Raw genomic sequence first — 18,171 nt, 5'->3', positions numbered from 1 at the left:
TGATAATGAACATAATTTTAAGCTCAAAAATGTAAAGACATTGAGAAAAAAAAAGAGAACCGAGCGAATGGATATCAACAAGTGCACCACTTACCATATTTCGGCAAAGTATGCCAGGACCAGCGTGCGAAATTAACGCCGGTCCTTTGGCCCGAGACCAACAGATTTCCGTTCGGACCGACAGTTTTTCAGAATTACAACAACTTATCGGTCCTTATGACCGACTGAAATTTGGAGTAAATAATAACATTTATTCAAAGATATATCCAATTTCACCTACATGAATCTGATCTTGTGTTACCTATTTTACTCTCGACATCTCGTTCAAGTCAAGTGACACAGAGCTAGCTCGCTCCGTGTTGTTGTCAATGTTGATATCATGTCTACATATGACGTAGCATACAGCATTTACTTTATGAAATTATGTTAGCAAACACATGATTGGCTGAATTTCTCTAATTATTTTTGTCTTGTCTTACACATTCAGACTCATTGTACGCATTCGGTGCATGTGTCTTTTTCCGCCATGATATCGTAATCATTGTTGTAAAGTTTACTGTTCGAAGTGTATGAAACTTTTAACGTGTTTGAGACAGTTCCACGTTGTATTTATAAAGTATGTGGCGATATTTAGAAGGCGGCAATGAGCTTCCGAAGAAGAAGACGAAAGAGACACTGTTTTTTTTTTTAAAGGCTGGTATTAAAGCCGGTAAATGTTAGCGGGTTTCCCGATCAATTTACCGGAGTTCCCCCATGTGTGTGGCCATGATCAAAACAAACTGACGGAAAACATATAAACTACTCTGAAAATGGCGTTGTAACTAATAAAGAAGGCAGGTACACTTCGTAAAACATCTTCAGTACGATAGTTTTGCTTTTGTAAAAACAGTAAAAAAAAATGCGTAGTCTGATTGCTTTCAATTTGATGCATATGATGATGTATGTCCTGTCATGTTGTAATCAACGTACTATAAACTTAGAAATGTTGCATTTTTGTTGCCATTGTTGTATCTGGAAAATTACTGCATCATGCCAAACACGGGTACATAGTGGATTACACATTACAGTACAGTTACCATATCACGTTCCCACGTCAAAAACAACTCGCACTGTAAGACATGTTTAGCCATGATAGTTCTCTTCATCATGGTCAGATTTCTTACACAAACAACCAGTGACGATACTCAATACACCACTGTAGGGTATACGGGTAGGGCTTTATGGAGAGGGGGGGTGGCTTCTGTACATATTTGTAAAGACTGAAGGAAGACGAAACCGCTCCGTGTCACTGTGTGGATGGAAATTGAAATAAAGCAAATGCACAGTTTTCAAGAGGGATAGTTATGCGACAAAACCTATAGTCTATAGGAACAGATTATGCGAGAATGAATATTCATAGTCTCTGGGTTCATAGTTACAGATGAAAACTTCTACTCATAGAGTCAAAAAGTACTTGCTTGTGAATCCAAAATTTACTTCCAAGTTATTTTTTGACTCTGTTAGTGGAAATTTTATGAAAAAATAGTGGATAGTAAACAATTCGTTGTACTCTCTTTTACTTTTATATCTAAAGATATGTTGTATCATATTAAAGTTCAAAATCATTTAATCTGTAAATGGGGGGGGGGGGGGGGGTGTAGATACAGGTAGTGAACGTGAACTGCGTTGAGTATGGACCAGCAGTTTTCCTTAAGGACCAGCAGCATTTGCTACATGTCGGTCCTTATGACCAGTAATCATTTTCCCTTAAGTTCACACACTGGCCAGGACGTGATATGAAAAATTATTGCACAGGTTCAGTGCACGCTTTTTCCACTTACTTTATGGAAGAGATACTGGGTATATGATAGATATCATGAAATGTTTTTTTGTACCTGTAAATAATGATAGGTAGTGTGTGTCATTTCAACATTTCCTTTACCTATGCCAGAGTAAACCTGGAAATACACAAAAAAAAAGTTTAAAAATGTCAAAGACGATACAGCCTTATATACGTCAGAGAAAGGTAGCATTGTTCGTATAAGATAAACATACAAAAACACAATTCAGTTTGTGTTTCATACAATGGCTGTTACTTTCAGATTTGATTGGTTTGTGTGTAAATGTCAAGTAAAAAATTAAATATTTAAAATGTCTGTTTGAAAATCATATTATTGAAAGGATACATAGTTATAATTTTGGGGAATAGTAGATGAATATATTTATTATGGACAAAATTTGTTAGTATTTTATAACCATGAATCTTCTGTCTCCTGTAGTTACCATGTGGAAGAAAATGATGCCAACTTATCCCTGTTACATGCCAGACAGTTTGCTCATTCCATGTGCAAGAAACTGATATCACGAGAAGATTTTGATGTAGTCCATCTAGCAGCTGAAGTAGTTGCTGGCTGTTTTAATAATGTGATAAAATTGATACCAGGAGGTAAAACAAGAGCACAGAAAGATGGGGCAAAACGAGCTATAGATGATGCAATGAAGGAGGTCATATCTGTAGCTGAAGCCATCACTGAATGGTTGAACTATCGTTTACCACATTACATCGTTGATGTTAATGGTATTCTCAACTATCACCAAGAATTAGATGTAAGTATCTGTATGGCTTATAAATTATGCATTGTAAGTTTCAAAGAGATGTTGGCTTGGTGTTTCACCCAGTGCACATGGTGTTTCGACACAGAGCTAGACACATTTCAACTCCATCCCTAACAATAACATAGACACAACACACACAGCAGGATCCTTTACCCAATCACATTAAAAAGTGATAAATTTAACACCAACTTTCTTTACAACAGTGCAGTAAAAACAGGCTTCTGTTGTAAAAATACATATGGACTTAAAGATTTCAATGTCTTCAATTGTTTACTTTCCAACTGATAATCAACATGGCAAGTAGTCTACTTCTACAAATCTACTGTGTGAGGCACCTAGTATGTAATTGTTTCTTTTGCAATAGAAGTTGTCTCTGAGAGTGTGTAAAAAATGTCATGTCACATGAGTGAAACACCAAGGACACATCATTTGAACTATATATCTCCCCTGAGCAACTGTTGAAGGACAAATAATTCTTTATATTACATACTACACATTGTTGGTATATTACCCATGTGTTGCCCAAAATGCATCAAACATAAACAAACAAAAATTCTCGTCCTTTAAATTAAAGGGAACAGCTCTGAGAGGGTATAAAGATATCAACCCCAATGAACCTTAAGGTTCAATTCTTTAAGAGAAGTTATTGCCAGCTGCCAGATCCATGGGATACAATTTTTATACTATAGTATGCTTCTATAAATAAGTATAAAAGTTTAATATCAGACTAAGATACACCGTGTTATTCATCTGTGAGTGCTGGCTGATAGCGTGGCGTGAATGTCGTATTTCACAGACTACTACTATCTCTGACTAGGGTTAGATGGCAAGATCCTTCATTGGAATTAAATTTCCAAATCAACTCTTTCCCCAGAAAAAAAAAGTCATTTTTAAACTCAAGTAATAATGCAATCAAATGTCATTTCTAGAAATGAGTTATCAAAGCAACCACGGCAATGTTGAATCAGTCATACATTCAATTTCATATCAGAACCATTCATCCATCAGACACTATTGTAAATGTGTGATTATGATCTCTATCAAATACAGGTATGGCATTCACTATTTAGTGTTTCCTTTGATGAGGATGGTGCAGCACAAAAGTGGTCTGATCACTTATCAGAGAAACTGTCGTCAAAGATATCAGTGGTAAGTTTTTGATATGTTTGGCAGTCGTTGATGAAATATCATTCGTAAGTTTTGATATGTTATAAATGTTGCATGATTCATTTGGATATAGTGTTGTTTGTACATTGATAAAGGGCCCCATATATTAAGTATGAGACTAACTTTGTACATACATACACATACGGCGCGCGCACGCACACACACACACACACACACATACACACACACACACACACATATACACATATACATACATACATACATACATACATACACACATACATACATACACACATACATACATACATACATGTACATACATACATACATACATACATACATTTTGTACATACATACATACATACATACATACATACATACGTACGTACGTACGTACGTACGTACGTACGTATGTACGTACGTACACACATACATACATACATACATACATACATACATACATACATACATACATACATACATACATACATTTTGTATTTATTTTTGCACACTAGCTAGTTTTGCAACTCAAATGAAATGTAAGATTGTAGCTGAAAAGTAACATGATTTTTAATAGATTTTCCAGTACCCACCATTGCAAGACTGAAGACCACTGGGCACAATATGTATATTGTACACATAGTCTTAACCCCAATAAAATAAAGGAGACTCGTAGTATTAGAGGTTCAGGACTTCACAGTATAGGCTATGTTGATAAAATAATTATTAGATGTTTTTCCTAGCCGATGCAAAAATAGTAACACATGGACAGGTGAATCAAGGGTCCTTAAGATGTGTTTTGTCATAAACAATATCCAATTAAAGGGTAGACAATTGTCTTATTTCATTATCAATTATTTTCTTCAAAGCTATCTGAAACACAAAGAGTGGAACTGTTCTGTCTTGATGCCTTATCAAAGTGTCATCCTCATGTCCAGAATGTGAGTAGTGATGCTGCCTTCAAAGCTGTTGAAAATATGTCTCAGGTAAGGTAAACATGTATTTCGAAAATTTTGTATAAACTCGATCTGCTTCATATGTTAGTGTATACCTTAAATGTATGTTACCCTAATTGACAAAAGGTATGTATATTGAGTCTATATTCACTTAAATATATTTAGGATAGTCAGTTATTTCACAGACATCTCTTTTTAGCTCCGCTGTCAGCGAAAGCTGAAAGCGCAGCTTTAGGTATAGGTGGGTATAGAGTATAGAGGTATAGGTGAATCATAGGTGTCCGTCAACTTTTTTCATTTTCATCATCTTCTCTGAAAGTAACGGCCAGAATACTTCGATATTTGGTGTGCATGTTCCCTGGGGGGAGGCTATTCAGATTTGTTCATCCCAAGTTGATCTTTGCCATTTTCAATTTTTTATGATTTTTTTTTTCAAAAATGATATTTTCATCATCTCCTCAAATACTACTTGTCAGATTGCTTTGATATCTGGTGTGTTGATGCACAGAGGGTAGCTTACTCAGATTTGTTAACTTCAAGTCAGCAAGTCTTCTTTTATATTTTTGATGATTTTTTTTTTTGTAATTTGAAAAAAAAAAAATATGTTAATGAGCATTATGACCGACGCCATATTGGAAATCAGTCCACGAGACTTTAAGTAAACTGCCACTTTTCAAAAGACACTACTGACGTCAAACAAGCAATGTAATATGTGCTATAGTCATAATTCTACGCATTGTGCGCCCAAGCGTTTGTTCGAAACAGGATTGTAAACTTCAAATCCAAATTCTGCACCCCTTCTACATAATCAGCCAGTCCACAATGTCCTCATTTGCATACATCTATCCTTCAGATTGCGACCATTACATTTTGAATGGCTGCTCACGGGCCTTATTTTTGGGTATTTTCAACTCGCCCTAACTTTCACTAGAGTCCACCATTTTAGAGACTGTAAACGCCTAAACCTCAACTGACATCTCTTCTTTCGTACCAGCAAAACAAATTTTGGAATTACGTTTAGGAATACCGATTTTCCGACGAATTCGGGACGCATACTTGAGGCCCTGAAATTTTGACCCGGTTTTTAATATCATAGTTTCCTTAATATAATACATACCAGAAAGTTTTACAAATTTCACAAAAAGGTGGATTTTTATGTGTTTTAAATAACTAGTAAATTTAGTAGGATCGTTGTGTAATGCTTCGTTCAAAAATTTTCGGTAGAAAACGACTGATTTGACCCGGAAGCTGAAGCTGACCTCATTTGACTGGGAGATTTTCCACAGCAACAACACGGGAGTTCTTGGTACTCACTAAAATCACACTTCAGACCCACTATAAAAGTTCGATGTTTTCAGATAACATGTCACGTGATTAATTCTATATTGTCGTGCAATTTGGAGTGACAGTGAACCAGAATGAAGACAACTCGCGTAAGGAAGGCATGCCTAGGCATGCGGTTGAAGTTATGCAAGAGCAGTCTCACTGCCGACTGTGAATCGACCAAACTTTGTTTATTGGCCGACAGTTTACATGTAAAGTTAAACGACATGAACATGTCTTGCCATTTCCAAAATGCAAATATTTGGCAAGTAAAAATAATTAAAATAATTACAACTTTAATTTGGCTTCAGACTTTGCATTATGTTTTTTGTATCTTTCCCCGTTTTACATGTAAATCCGAAAAGGTTCTCTCTGGTCATGCCAGTGGTTTTCCCTGCTTACATATGACAGGCGGTGCACGAGTCTATATTGCTGACTTGACTCTAAACAAATAGTAGGGACAATTGTCAGAATCGAGTCCCGGATTACTCTGTATGCAAGCACGACTAGTCAGTGATCATACCAGGACTGCTTTGAGTATGAGCGAGGTGAGGCATGTTGAGGTATTTTGTTGAGAATTATAAATATTGCGAAATGTCAAGTACAAGGTTTAAATACAATGGAGTGATGAAAAAAAATTGGCAGAGTCTGCTGACAGGTGCCGGTCACAACAAACTTCGTAAATTAAAATATCAGACGATGTTATGTCTACTACATCTAGTACAAGTTGAATGTTGTTGACTTGGTAAATTTGTTAGAAAATTGAAATTCGAATTGCCTCAAAATTATTTTAGATCCCTAGTTTATTTCATTCATCATTAAAATTTTCCAAGGTTAAAGCTGTAAGACACTGGAATTATTTATAGCCAACCTCAAAATCCTCTTTATTTCTTTTTCTTGTGTGCATTTCCCAGTCATTATTTTTCTGAGATTTTATGTAATTTTTCGTAACAGTAGATTTTTTTAATAAAATGGTGACTATGGTATAAAAGTACAATACATTACAAACTTTCTGTGTAAAATGTGTTTTATAGTGAGACATCATATGAAACCACTAACCACTTTATTACATCGCTAAAACAAAAACTTACTGCATAAAACCGGCTCCCTGTAGCGTAGTGGTTAGCGCACAGGATTAGCAGTCGGGAGGTCACGGGTTCGAATCCCACTGGAAACAGGGGATTTTCTGTGACCGACCCAAACTCAGGGTGAGTGTTCTACAGACTCGATGGGTAGGCTATATCACTCAGCCGTGTCTCACTCACAAGACGAGTGCGAATTTGGGGGGACTCCTGGAGTAATGACTCGAAAAGTCGTGGACAATTACTCACACGGAGCCCGCAGGTGCTATGTTTGCCGGGCCTGGGTGACTCTGGGATAGCCTGTGGACTGACTGGGAAAGCCTTGACAGTTCCACAGCAACGTGATATAGAGCGTGCTACATAGCCCTGTCACGTAGTCCCAAACCTGAATGGATCTCTGTAGCATTTGTGTTCGTTTGTGTGTATTTGTCTGCATAACAGAAAATCGCTGGGAGGAATTCCCAGCACAAAAATTTAAAAAACAAAACAAACAAAAACTGCATAGTGAAGAGCTGAAGAACTGAACCACTTCTACATGTCACCAAAATAAAAAATAAAATTAAAAACAACAGCGGAGCTATTCTAACCGATAAGTCGCTTGTGTTTTTCTTTGGCAGATGGATGATATGCGCATGTTTAGTACAATCAAAGATGCTCATGGCAACCAGAGACATTCCAGAGAGGCTGTCAGATATGGTGAATTATTGTCACATATGCTGAAACAGTGTTGGCCAAAATCAGAGTCTTCACAACCAGATGTAATTTTGCACCATGTCTTGACCTGGCCACCTATGCTTGGATTTGTGAAAATGACAGGTATGAAAACTCCTATATCTATGCTAGACTTTGTGAAAAGTGACAAGTGCGAAAACACTTGGCCGGGCTGTACATGCTAGGATTTGTTCGTTTAAATGACAGGTATGCTGAAGCCAATTTGGCTATAAACCTATGCTAGGATTTGTGAAAATGACAGGTATGAAAACACTTGGCCGGGTTATGCCTGTGATTTGTGAAAATGATAAATATATGTATGAAAACTCCTGATCCGGCCACCTGTGCTAGGATTTGTGAAAATGTCAAGTATGAAAACACTATTGGTCTATGCAATAAAAGATGCTATATTTAGTACGAGTGAAATGAAAGGTGATTAAAAGATTTATAGTTTGTATGGTATGAGCTAATAGGAATGGCAGTTGCCATTAAAATTTCAATGTGATTCAATCTTTTTGTTACTAGATGAGGAACATGGTAACTCTACTATATTGGATGACACGGGACAGGAGCTTCTAGGGACAGCCCTGTCCACTATTAATCCTGTGTTAAAGAGTCTACTTGATGGCAGCATACTTGTAAGACATCTACAAATGGTATTGGACAACAAGAAACAATTCATGGACATATGTAGAATCACCAAAAATATGGTAGAATGTGCCACGTTTATACGAAGAGAAGATGAACAGCTCAAGAAAGTGACGGATAATTCTCAGCTCTTAGACAAGATACTACAATGTAGAAAAAATGAACTTGATGCTTTCAATGGAGAGAGACGCTTACTGGCATGTTTTCTTAATATGTGTGAATTGTTAGGGCCTGAATCAGGTAAGAAGTGTATTTCATGGCACAGAAAACTTAATGATATGTTTGGCAAACTTAAAGCATCTGAGATATTGAATTTGTGGTTTTTAGCACAACTGAGGCCCTGTCTATATGAGGCTGTATTCAAATGGAAATGATATACAGTGTGCACAGCTACCCATCTATATGGCGACAACAAAAATGCACATGAAAATACAATGATTTGAAAATGCTGCTGAAAGTGGATCATTTTCAATACTATCCATTTTCATTCAGAAACAAATTGATGTCTAAATGGACAAAAACAGAAAGATTTGAAAGTGGCATAATGTACATGACCGTAAATGCAACAATTAAAAAATGCACATATTTGACATATTTCAAGAATATTAATGACCCCATTGATGACGTAATTATGTATGTTTTGTTATATTAATCTTTACGGTCCGGATATGGGAGACAGACAGACAGACAGACAGACAGACCGACAGACTGAGAATAAAAATGAAAATGTTTACATCACAGATGTGCATTTTGGGTCAAAAGATTGTGCAGATTGGTCTGAACTTTAGTAGGGGTGTTCCAAGGGATGTGTAGATGAAGAAATGTTCATCACATGAAGATCCCATCAGTAATATACAAATTATAGGTCTCTAAATGTGTCTTTTTGATCAAAATCTTCAATTCCAAAACTGGAAGTGTTATTCTGCAGATGTTGTTCAGGTATGTTGACAAAACTGGCCCTGGCAACCATCACCGTGCCCTTTGCAACATCCAACTGCCAAATTACATTTTGCTAAGATGACAACTTTATTGGGTAGGCAAGTGAATAAACATTCAAAAAAGTGTCTGCAAGTATGCGTAGCAACAAGACCACACCCATAGCAAGCCAAGTGATGGTGTATATTGCAAAGATAACAACACGGATGCGTAGACATGTGAGTGAATGGAATTTTTAAAGAATTAATACATAAACTGTGAAGTAATGTCGTACATCATCATTGATGCTATTTTTTCTTTTCATAGTTGACACAAAATATTTGGAGAGAAGAAAGTCAGTTGATGTACAAGTGTGTAGACTGCAGGAGATATGTAAGCCAACCATCATTGGTACATGCAGTGCAAATATCCAACCACAGATTACATTCTTCAAATTACCGAGAGAAGTCAAAATGATTCTGCGTTCCCTCGAGAATATTCACAATAGTGTATTATTCCAAAAGCACTGGAAAGAACGTGGAAGGGCTGTCCTTGAAGAAAATATGTCTCCTTTGAAAATCCTAGATGTTGCCAAGGGAGTGTGGGATCCAGTCATCGAAGGTCTGGCAAGAATACTCACAACTACAGAAAATGGAAGTATGACACTGGGTGAAATTGACTCTGTCTTTGGTATGTTTGCAGACCAATACCGAGAATTAGAAAAGGAACTAAAACAGCTCTGCAGAAACCGACCTGGAGAACAAAGCTGGATTGACGAAAGAGTCCAACAAATTGAACAATATCGTCAATTACAACACAGGATAACTGCAGTGGAAACCATCACAGACATCAAGGAACTCTTCAAGTTGACTGGCAACTTCAAGGCTATCGATATGCTTGCAACAATGGTAGGTTTTGAGAATTAAATAATGTGATTATTGTGTATTTGTAATTAGACTTAGTGTATCAGTGTACTCTTACAACTCCTAGTCTTCAGTTTACTATTAAATGTAGGTGCAAACTAAATCTATTATTCTTCAATATGGTAGATTACACAAGTGGGTGATAGCGGTTCCTCTATTGTGCAATTCTAATCACCCTGTGATCAAGATAGTGTAAATTTTGGAAGTCCCAAAACAGCACTGCAAGTTCATGGAACTCTGTCAATATTGAACTCTACAAGGCCTCCCTACTGAGACTATAATTAAACCAACCTCCATTCAATAGCTTATCACTGTTGTATCAACATGTTACGGCAATAGTTTTAGTTTGTGTCTATCTATTAAAGTAAACCGAAAGCCCAATTACCAGAGTAATATTTTATTTTATGCCTTCGACTAGTATCATGGTATCTTTATTGTGATGTGTTTATTCCTGTAGAGAACTGACTTCAAAAACAAACCTCTTCGTTCAATAGTCCTGGAAGTTGTGAAAGCTGGAAAAGCACTTGCCTTGATGACAAGAGAAAAAAAGGAATGTCTGTCAGAGCTGGTGAACTGCAAAGCCTTGGTACACTGGTTGAGAAGTGAAATCAAAGGTATTAGAAATTTTCCAAATTTTTGTGGCTCTATCGCAGTCTCTCTTACATTGTGGTACATTTATGAATTATAGAATTGAGTGAATTTCAGGAACTGTTAAGTTAATATTAATGATGCTGTGTATTATGGAAGCAATAGTTAGATCTTGATGTAAAGTGCTTATATTCCAATTATCATGAAAATAACAAGTCAGAAGTGAATGATGGAATAACCCACCATATTCAAATGGGCAACCTCAACATTGAATTATTCAGAGATGTGATAAATACTTGGCTGGTTCAGACGACCTACCTAAATCAATAGTCTAAGAACACGTGACAACTGTTACAATGAATTTTCAGGGACTCCTGGTTCATAGTTGCATCTAAAAAGTTTTACGCACAGAGTCAAAAAATGAAGTGAATCTCAACATTTACCGCTGAACTGAGATGCTGACAAGAAGTCAGCTAAAGTCTGGGATTTGCTTCCTCAGAATGTTTTGACTGTGTGAGTAGAAATTTTCATTTGGAATGTAGTGTAAGGACAGTTGTGATTGAAGTTTGACCTCGTTAATTATTCAATAAGTTTGGTTGCTATGTTATGTTCAGATGTACAGCAGCTAAAAGTGTTTGTAGACCTGGCTATGATATCTGCTGGAGAAACTGATATGGAGGTTGACCGGGTCAAATGTCTTCATCAAGCAACTACTGGATATGCTTCTCTGATCTTTGACATAAAGAAAAATGCTGGATTTGCAAAGTTGATGAAGCTTTGTGAACCGGTATGGAATGCACTGCGGAATGATCCACATTTACCCATCAAACTGGTAAGATAATGAATGTGATTCTGTGTACAACGACTAAAGTACTTTCTCTATGTGCTACACTCGTTTATAGCATTCATATTACAACAAGTAACACTGAAGTAAAGCATGTGCTAACACTAGTTTATAGCATTCATATCAAGTGTAAAAGTATACTGTTTCAGTTGATTTATTTACATGCCTAGCATGTGGCCTTTCTAATGTGGTCAATTAGCAAATGAAACAGTATACTTTTATACTTGGTATGGATGCTATAAAAATGATTGTGGTACATACAGATAACACTTTACTTTGTTGTTATGGTTGTATTAACCAGTACAAATGGTTTTCAACTGAAAGATGGAACAGTAATGTAGAGCTCACCATATCTAATGTTTCCTTCCGTCACTTTGATGTGATTTATTACAGCTAAAATGATGTAGGCTTGGTGTTTCACTCATGGAACATTACAGCTAAAATGATGTAGGCTTGGTGTTTCACTCATGGGAGATTACAGCTAAAATGATGTAGGCTTGGTGTTTCACTCATGGGACATTACAGCTAAAATGATGTAGGCTTGGTGTTTCACTCATGGAACATTACTGCTAAAATGATGTAGGCTAGGTGTTTCACTCATGGGACATTACAGCTAAAATGATGTAGGCTTGGTGTTTCACTCATGGAACATTACTGATAAAATGATGTAGGCTTGGTGTTTCACTCATGGGACATTACAGCTAAAAATGATGTAGGCTTGGTCTTTCACTCATGGGACATTACAGCTAAAATGATGTAGGCTAGGTGTTTCACTCATGGAACATTACAGCTAAAATGGTGTAGGCTAGGTGTTTCACTCATGGAACAGTACGGTTGACACAAAGATACTCTAGACTAACAATAACAGAGACACAATAAACACAGCAGGATCCTATACCCAATCACATTGAACACTGATAAGCATTGCTATTCTTTCACAGTGCGGTAAAAACAGGCTTCAAATGAAAACATTACACATGGATTTGATGATTTTAATGGCTGTAATTGTTTATTTTCTATTAAACTGATAAATCAACATTTTAACTTGACTATTTCTACATCTCCATGGCGCCTACATAATTGTGTCTTTTGCATTAGAAGTTGTCTGAGGGTATGTCATGTCACATGAGTGAAACACCAAGCCAATATCATTTTAGCTGTAAGTTGTCTGAGGGTGTGTATTAAATGTCATGATGTCACATGAGTGAAACACCAAGCCAACATCATTTTAGCTGTAAGTTGTCTGAGGGTGTGTATTAAATGTCATGATGTTACATGAGTGAAACACCAAGCCAACATCATTTTAGCTGTATGTATACAGCTACAAAAAATATCTTTAAACTTACACAATACTGTTATTTTACCTAACAAAACATTTATTTTTATTAAAAAACGTTCCAGTTGCAGCTAGTGCAGCTTAAAATAACCCTGTCCACCAAAATGATTGTCTGTATGTTGAATTGTCTTACAGAAGAGTATTAGTCGTTATTTGGAATGGCTGAAAGGCGTCAAGAAGACTCATGGATCAGTAGAAACATCGTCAATGAGTCAAGCTGAAGCTATCAATATGAGGGGCATATACTCTGTTGGAAATATCAATGATAAAACTAAAGTAAGCATTGTCATTGTCATAATGAATTTCTAATTTTTTAGTCGAGTTTCTAGGACTGTTTTGACACCTACAAGGCTGTCAACAAACTGTCACCATCCTACATCATTGAACTAATACCCATACACAAGCCAAAACGTGCCCTACGTTCTAGTACTCATCTTACACTTGCCATTCCACGTGTTGCAACTACCACGTACGGAGATCGCGCCTTCTCTGTTGCCGGTCCTAAGTTATGGAACTCTCTCCCAATTCACATTAGGAGAGCGGTATCGATCGAAACATTCAAGTCCCAACTAAAGACATACTTGTTTACAAACTTTTAGAACATACTATACTTTTATATGCAGTAATCAATAAGTTTTGTTTTTTAGTGAATTTCAAGTTGTCTTTTATAGTAATCAATAGTGAACGTCAAGTTTTTGGTTTTGGTTTTGATTTCTATGCAAATCAAGTTTGTGCTTTTTTTTTCTCTCTTTTTTTTCTCAGTATTGTAAAGCGCATTGAGGCTGTTGCGTAATGCGCTGATAAGAATTTATTATTATTATTATTATTATTTTCTTTCATACTTTCATACACCTACAAGACATTAAACGGCCAACAGATGACTTTTCCCGTGAAGTCAGAAATCAGTCTATCATATATATTTTTAATAAGCACCCTCTTTCTCATGTGTTATATCCAGGACTCCTTGGAATCTGTTGTTCGTCTGTTTGTACCGAATGATGATGAGAAGTATCAACAGGAGTCTGTTGATGATGATGATGATGAAATCAGACTGAGCAGAGATAAAGAGTACAATCTTGATTCCTTAAAGGACCTGCAAAGTAAACTCATGTTAGTGGCTGGTAAAGCTGAACAGGGACAGGGAGATGTTGAGAGATTTATTGAGGTGAGCTATAGCTAAACAAAACACACTTCCTAGATGTTTTTTTTATTTTTTTTAAAGTTAGAGTTCATCTGTAAAGAACGTTCTGATTCTCTGTTGCCCCCATGGATATCGGCGGGGACAAGAGAGTGTTTATGTTGGGTTGTGAAAATTACATGTAATGTAATTTCTAATACCTTTGATTTCACTTCTCATCCAATTCAGTTGTTTGCTTTCCCTGTTTGTAATAATAATAAATAATAATGTTGGGTTCTTATATAGCGCTTTCCCACTCTGTGCTCAAAGCGCTTTACAATTATTACCCCTGGCTCGGATCAGAACAGCACAACGGCCCTTTAGTCTTCCTCAACTCCCCTGGGAGCATACAAACCATTGCAGCCATTTAAGTGCATAGGATTAAAGCCTTCACATTGCAACCTAGTTATACAGCTGGGTTGACTGAGGCACAGTCGTGGTTCAAATCTTGCCCAGGGACTTTAGCCACTCAGAAACAAACTGCAGGCAGCGACAGGGCTCGAACCTCCAACCTGTAGATTCCAAGCCGGTCACGCTAACCATTCACCCATCATGACTCCACAGGCTCTGTTCATCAACAGTCTGATGTCGGCAGTTGTATATTAAGTTTTTGATATTAAAGTACAATGTACCATTGTAATAAGAAGTTTTTGTTACATAACCAGGGGTTCTTTAAACGAGTGTCAATGCTTCATCTGTTCAGGATTGACGTATTGTCCGTTCGTTGACTTTACCAGTAACTTTAAAGTCATTTTCCCCCCACAATATTAGATATTTTCAACAGTCACTCGACTAGGCACAGCTTACATCAAATTACATGCAGCTGGTTTGGTGTTATTCTACGACTGGAAAGCATTTATCTACTGTCAGCCAGGGAAGAAAGTGTCTGTCAGCATTGACTTTGGTATAGGAACTCAGCATGATATGAAGGGATTTGATGAAGTGGGAACTCAGTTGAGGAAACTATGTGATTTCATGGAGGAGTGTCTGTGTGAATGGTTAGAATATGTTGAAGAAAAACGAGATGAGATCTATTATCTCAACTACTACACGACAGAGCAGTTGGTAGTCTTGAGACGCCATCTTGCAAAGTTGATGTCTGCTGGTGGTGCTATATCACCAGCTGTTTATACACTTCTTGCAAGTCTAAGAGATGAGTGTAATGAAACGGTCGTCAAGGAAGCACTGACCGCAGCGTTCATGGAAGTCGGATCAGAAGATGAAGAAGAAGAAAGAGAAATGGAAATTGAAGATGATTTAATAGATGGAGATGGTACCATGGAGACAGAATCAGCTGACGCAGGAATTGAAACTACATCAACAGAGGCAGATGGTGCAGAATTTGACATTCAGAAAATTCAGATGTGTCTCCAAGAGCTTCTACAAGAAGGGTTAAGTGAACCAGAAGCTAAGGCTGCAGTTGCAGGTTGTGGGTTTCTTCCTGATGTGGATCAAGCCATGATTTGGTATTATCAGAATATGCAGGAAGAAGATCTAATGATTCAGTCGTGCAAGGAATTTGAAAACAAGATTGAAGAGCTATCCTACATAATGCCACCTAAAGCACCAATACCACAACCTGTGGTTACAAGTCCTCAAAGGTCAAAACCTACAGCAAAGTCACATGTAGTTGAAAAGTCACCAAAGACAGTTTCATCCCTGGAGGCCATAACAAAGACACTGTTGTCTGGACTTGGTGGTGAGAAACATGGGTATGTACTGTCATGTAATGATGTTTTATTGTATTAAAAGTGGACTACACATCTCTCAGGTAAAATCATGTTTTATTTTACCTTTGACCTTGACCCCAAAGCCAAAGGTCAAATGTGGAGAACGTGGTAAAGTGTGCATTTATCAAATACACAATCTCAAATTTCAACCACTATGTTGAATATGACTTTAATATTTGCATAAATTAAGAAGTTAATTTGAAAAAAATTTGTTTTCGAGTGTAAATTAATTTGATTAATAAGACATTTTCCCCAAGTGAACTTTAATACATCACACAAATATAAGCAAAAATCGATGTCAGAACTTGGAAGGTAAGAGCCTAACTTACAGTGACTATGACATGCATTGTGTTCATCAGCAAAACGAAAGCTTTTCACCTGTATATAAGTATCGAATGATTTCTGAACTTGAATTGTGCCATTCATAGTTTGTTTCCAATTTGTCTGTTTCATATGTTGTCACGGTAACTGTCGTTGTCTCTAGATAATCTTGTCATTCCACATGTCATGACTTCAGATATGATTGTTTTCTTACAGAGACCTCATCCAGAAACTAAAAGAGTTCTGGGAAGGTTATCTGAAGTCCCTCAAGTCAACTAGTGTGCGAGACTACCTAAGTTTAGAACACCTTGGATATACACTCCAGCACCTGGCAGACAAAGGTAAAAAAAAGTCTGTAAAATTTTGGTACAGTAACTGCAATTATAGTATTTTACTTCATGCTAGAGATCCAAAATAGAACAAGAAGGTTGATTTTTTCTCAGTACCGGCAATAGTATTTTACCTCATGCTAGAGGGTCAAAATAGAACAAGAATGTTGACTTATTTTCATGCGTGCCTATAGTAATGTATGTGAAGTGTGTGGAGCAGAAGTCAACCAGGAAATCAGGCTCTGGAAATTGAATGTTCATTATTTAATATGATGCACCTAGGCAGTAATATTCTATTTCAGGTAATGAGAATTGCACCCCTTATAAATAAATCATCACAAGATCTCTGACTCCTGATATTACAAGTATAGTGGCATGGATTTAGTGTATTGAGCTGATTCTATTAGAATAACACAGTCACTGTGACTTTATAGTTACTACACCCTTTCGAGAAGAAAACTGATAAGTTGCTTAAATTAGAACCTCTAGTCCTTGTTATATGCTATGTATGTTGTATCAAATTTGATAATTCAAATTTCTTTGTGTTGTTTAAATTTCCATAGAACGTTTTGGGAGAGAATTTCCTAAGTATTTGAATCCAGGAAGACCTAATCTGATGGTGAGACCATATGGTAGGTAGAACTATAATTTTCCATTCAGTATTGTAGAAGATTGGGGCCTTGGAAAGTGTCTTTATCATGTATGAAACTGTGATATTTCATCATTTGATAATTTCTGTTTTTTCACTGCTACAGGAGAAATACTGAGTACGATATTATCTATCTATATGTATGACGTGAACCATCCATTGCCTTCGTATAATGAAGTGTTGTTGTGTACACCACAAACAACACTGGAAGAGGTATGGTGAACTAAATTATTTCATTAAACTGATTTGATTGACAAATTTGTTTGTGTAGATATTAGAGAGGTTCAGATACACGTTGGAATGTGTTACGTGTACACCAAGTTTGTTAGCAAATCAAGGCTGACTTTTTATTTCAATGGTAGGCAAATAAAGGTGAGTATGATGTCTGTTGCTGATACAACTGTGTGGCAATTATGTTTAATTGTATTCCAGGTGATATTGTTATGGCGACGTGCCATGTATGACAGGAGTGGTAAAATCTACTGTTTGGTCAATGCTGATCAGCTGGACTATGAAGTCAGTACCAAAGCTGAAGAAAAGAGAAACAAATTGGCCAAGCGGGCAGATGAAGGTAGTTATATTACCACACCAAATCAGAGACTATGTACCTTTAATGAAGTTATGGTTTTAAAAAAAATTTCTAACCAACTTACTATCCATCTGATTTTTCAGTCAATGAAACTACGATTTTTAGTCCCCAATGTTCACCGCACGGAGGGGGTTATTACATTCGATTCTGTCTGTCCATTTTACTGTCTGTGTATTCACCCTCATATCTCTGCCATGCACCAACCAATTTCAACCAAACCTGGCACAAAGGTGCCATGTGAGATATACCGGTAATGCATGTCACTTTGTTTTGCGAATGAATAAAATATGGCAAAATGGCTAATTATGGAATAGTTTCTTTCTGCAT

At 36.8% G+C, this 18,171-nt stretch overlaps 1 protein-coding gene across 1 annotated transcript in view; it reads left to right on the top strand.

The window, feature by feature from the left end:
- Positions 1-18,171, top strand: part of LOC144435440 (E3 ubiquitin-protein ligase rnf213-alpha-like) — a 32,735-nt gene that overhangs the window by 11,314 nt on the left and 3,250 nt on the right. Inside the window, exons 12-26 of the mRNA XM_078124036.1 lie at positions 2,259-2,586; positions 3,646-3,744; positions 4,593-4,709; positions 7,702-7,900; positions 8,321-8,683; positions 9,686-10,266; positions 10,739-10,895; positions 11,484-11,701; positions 13,185-13,325; positions 14,008-14,214; positions 14,998-15,938; positions 16,494-16,618; positions 17,170-17,238; positions 17,362-17,468; positions 17,688-17,826. Coding sequence (XP_077980162.1) covers positions 2,259-2,586; positions 3,646-3,744; positions 4,593-4,709; positions 7,702-7,900; positions 8,321-8,683; positions 9,686-10,266; positions 10,739-10,895; positions 11,484-11,701; positions 13,185-13,325; positions 14,008-14,214; positions 14,998-15,938; positions 16,494-16,618; positions 17,170-17,238; positions 17,362-17,468; positions 17,688-17,826 — 3,791 coding nt within the window. The remainder of the gene's footprint in view (positions 1-2,258; positions 2,587-3,645; positions 3,745-4,592; positions 4,710-7,701; positions 7,901-8,320; positions 8,684-9,685; positions 10,267-10,738; positions 10,896-11,483; positions 11,702-13,184; positions 13,326-14,007; positions 14,215-14,997; positions 15,939-16,493; positions 16,619-17,169; positions 17,239-17,361; positions 17,469-17,687; positions 17,827-18,171) is intronic.

Source organism: Glandiceps talaboti, chromosome 5, assembly GCF_964340395.1.
Source record: "Glandiceps talaboti chromosome 5, keGlaTala1.1, whole genome shotgun sequence".
In the NCBI taxonomy this organism is placed as follows: Eukaryota; Metazoa; Hemichordata; class Enteropneusta; family Spengelidae; genus Glandiceps; species Glandiceps talaboti.
Note: the sequence above shows the minus strand (reverse complement) of the source record. Positions and strands in the feature narration are given on the sequence as shown.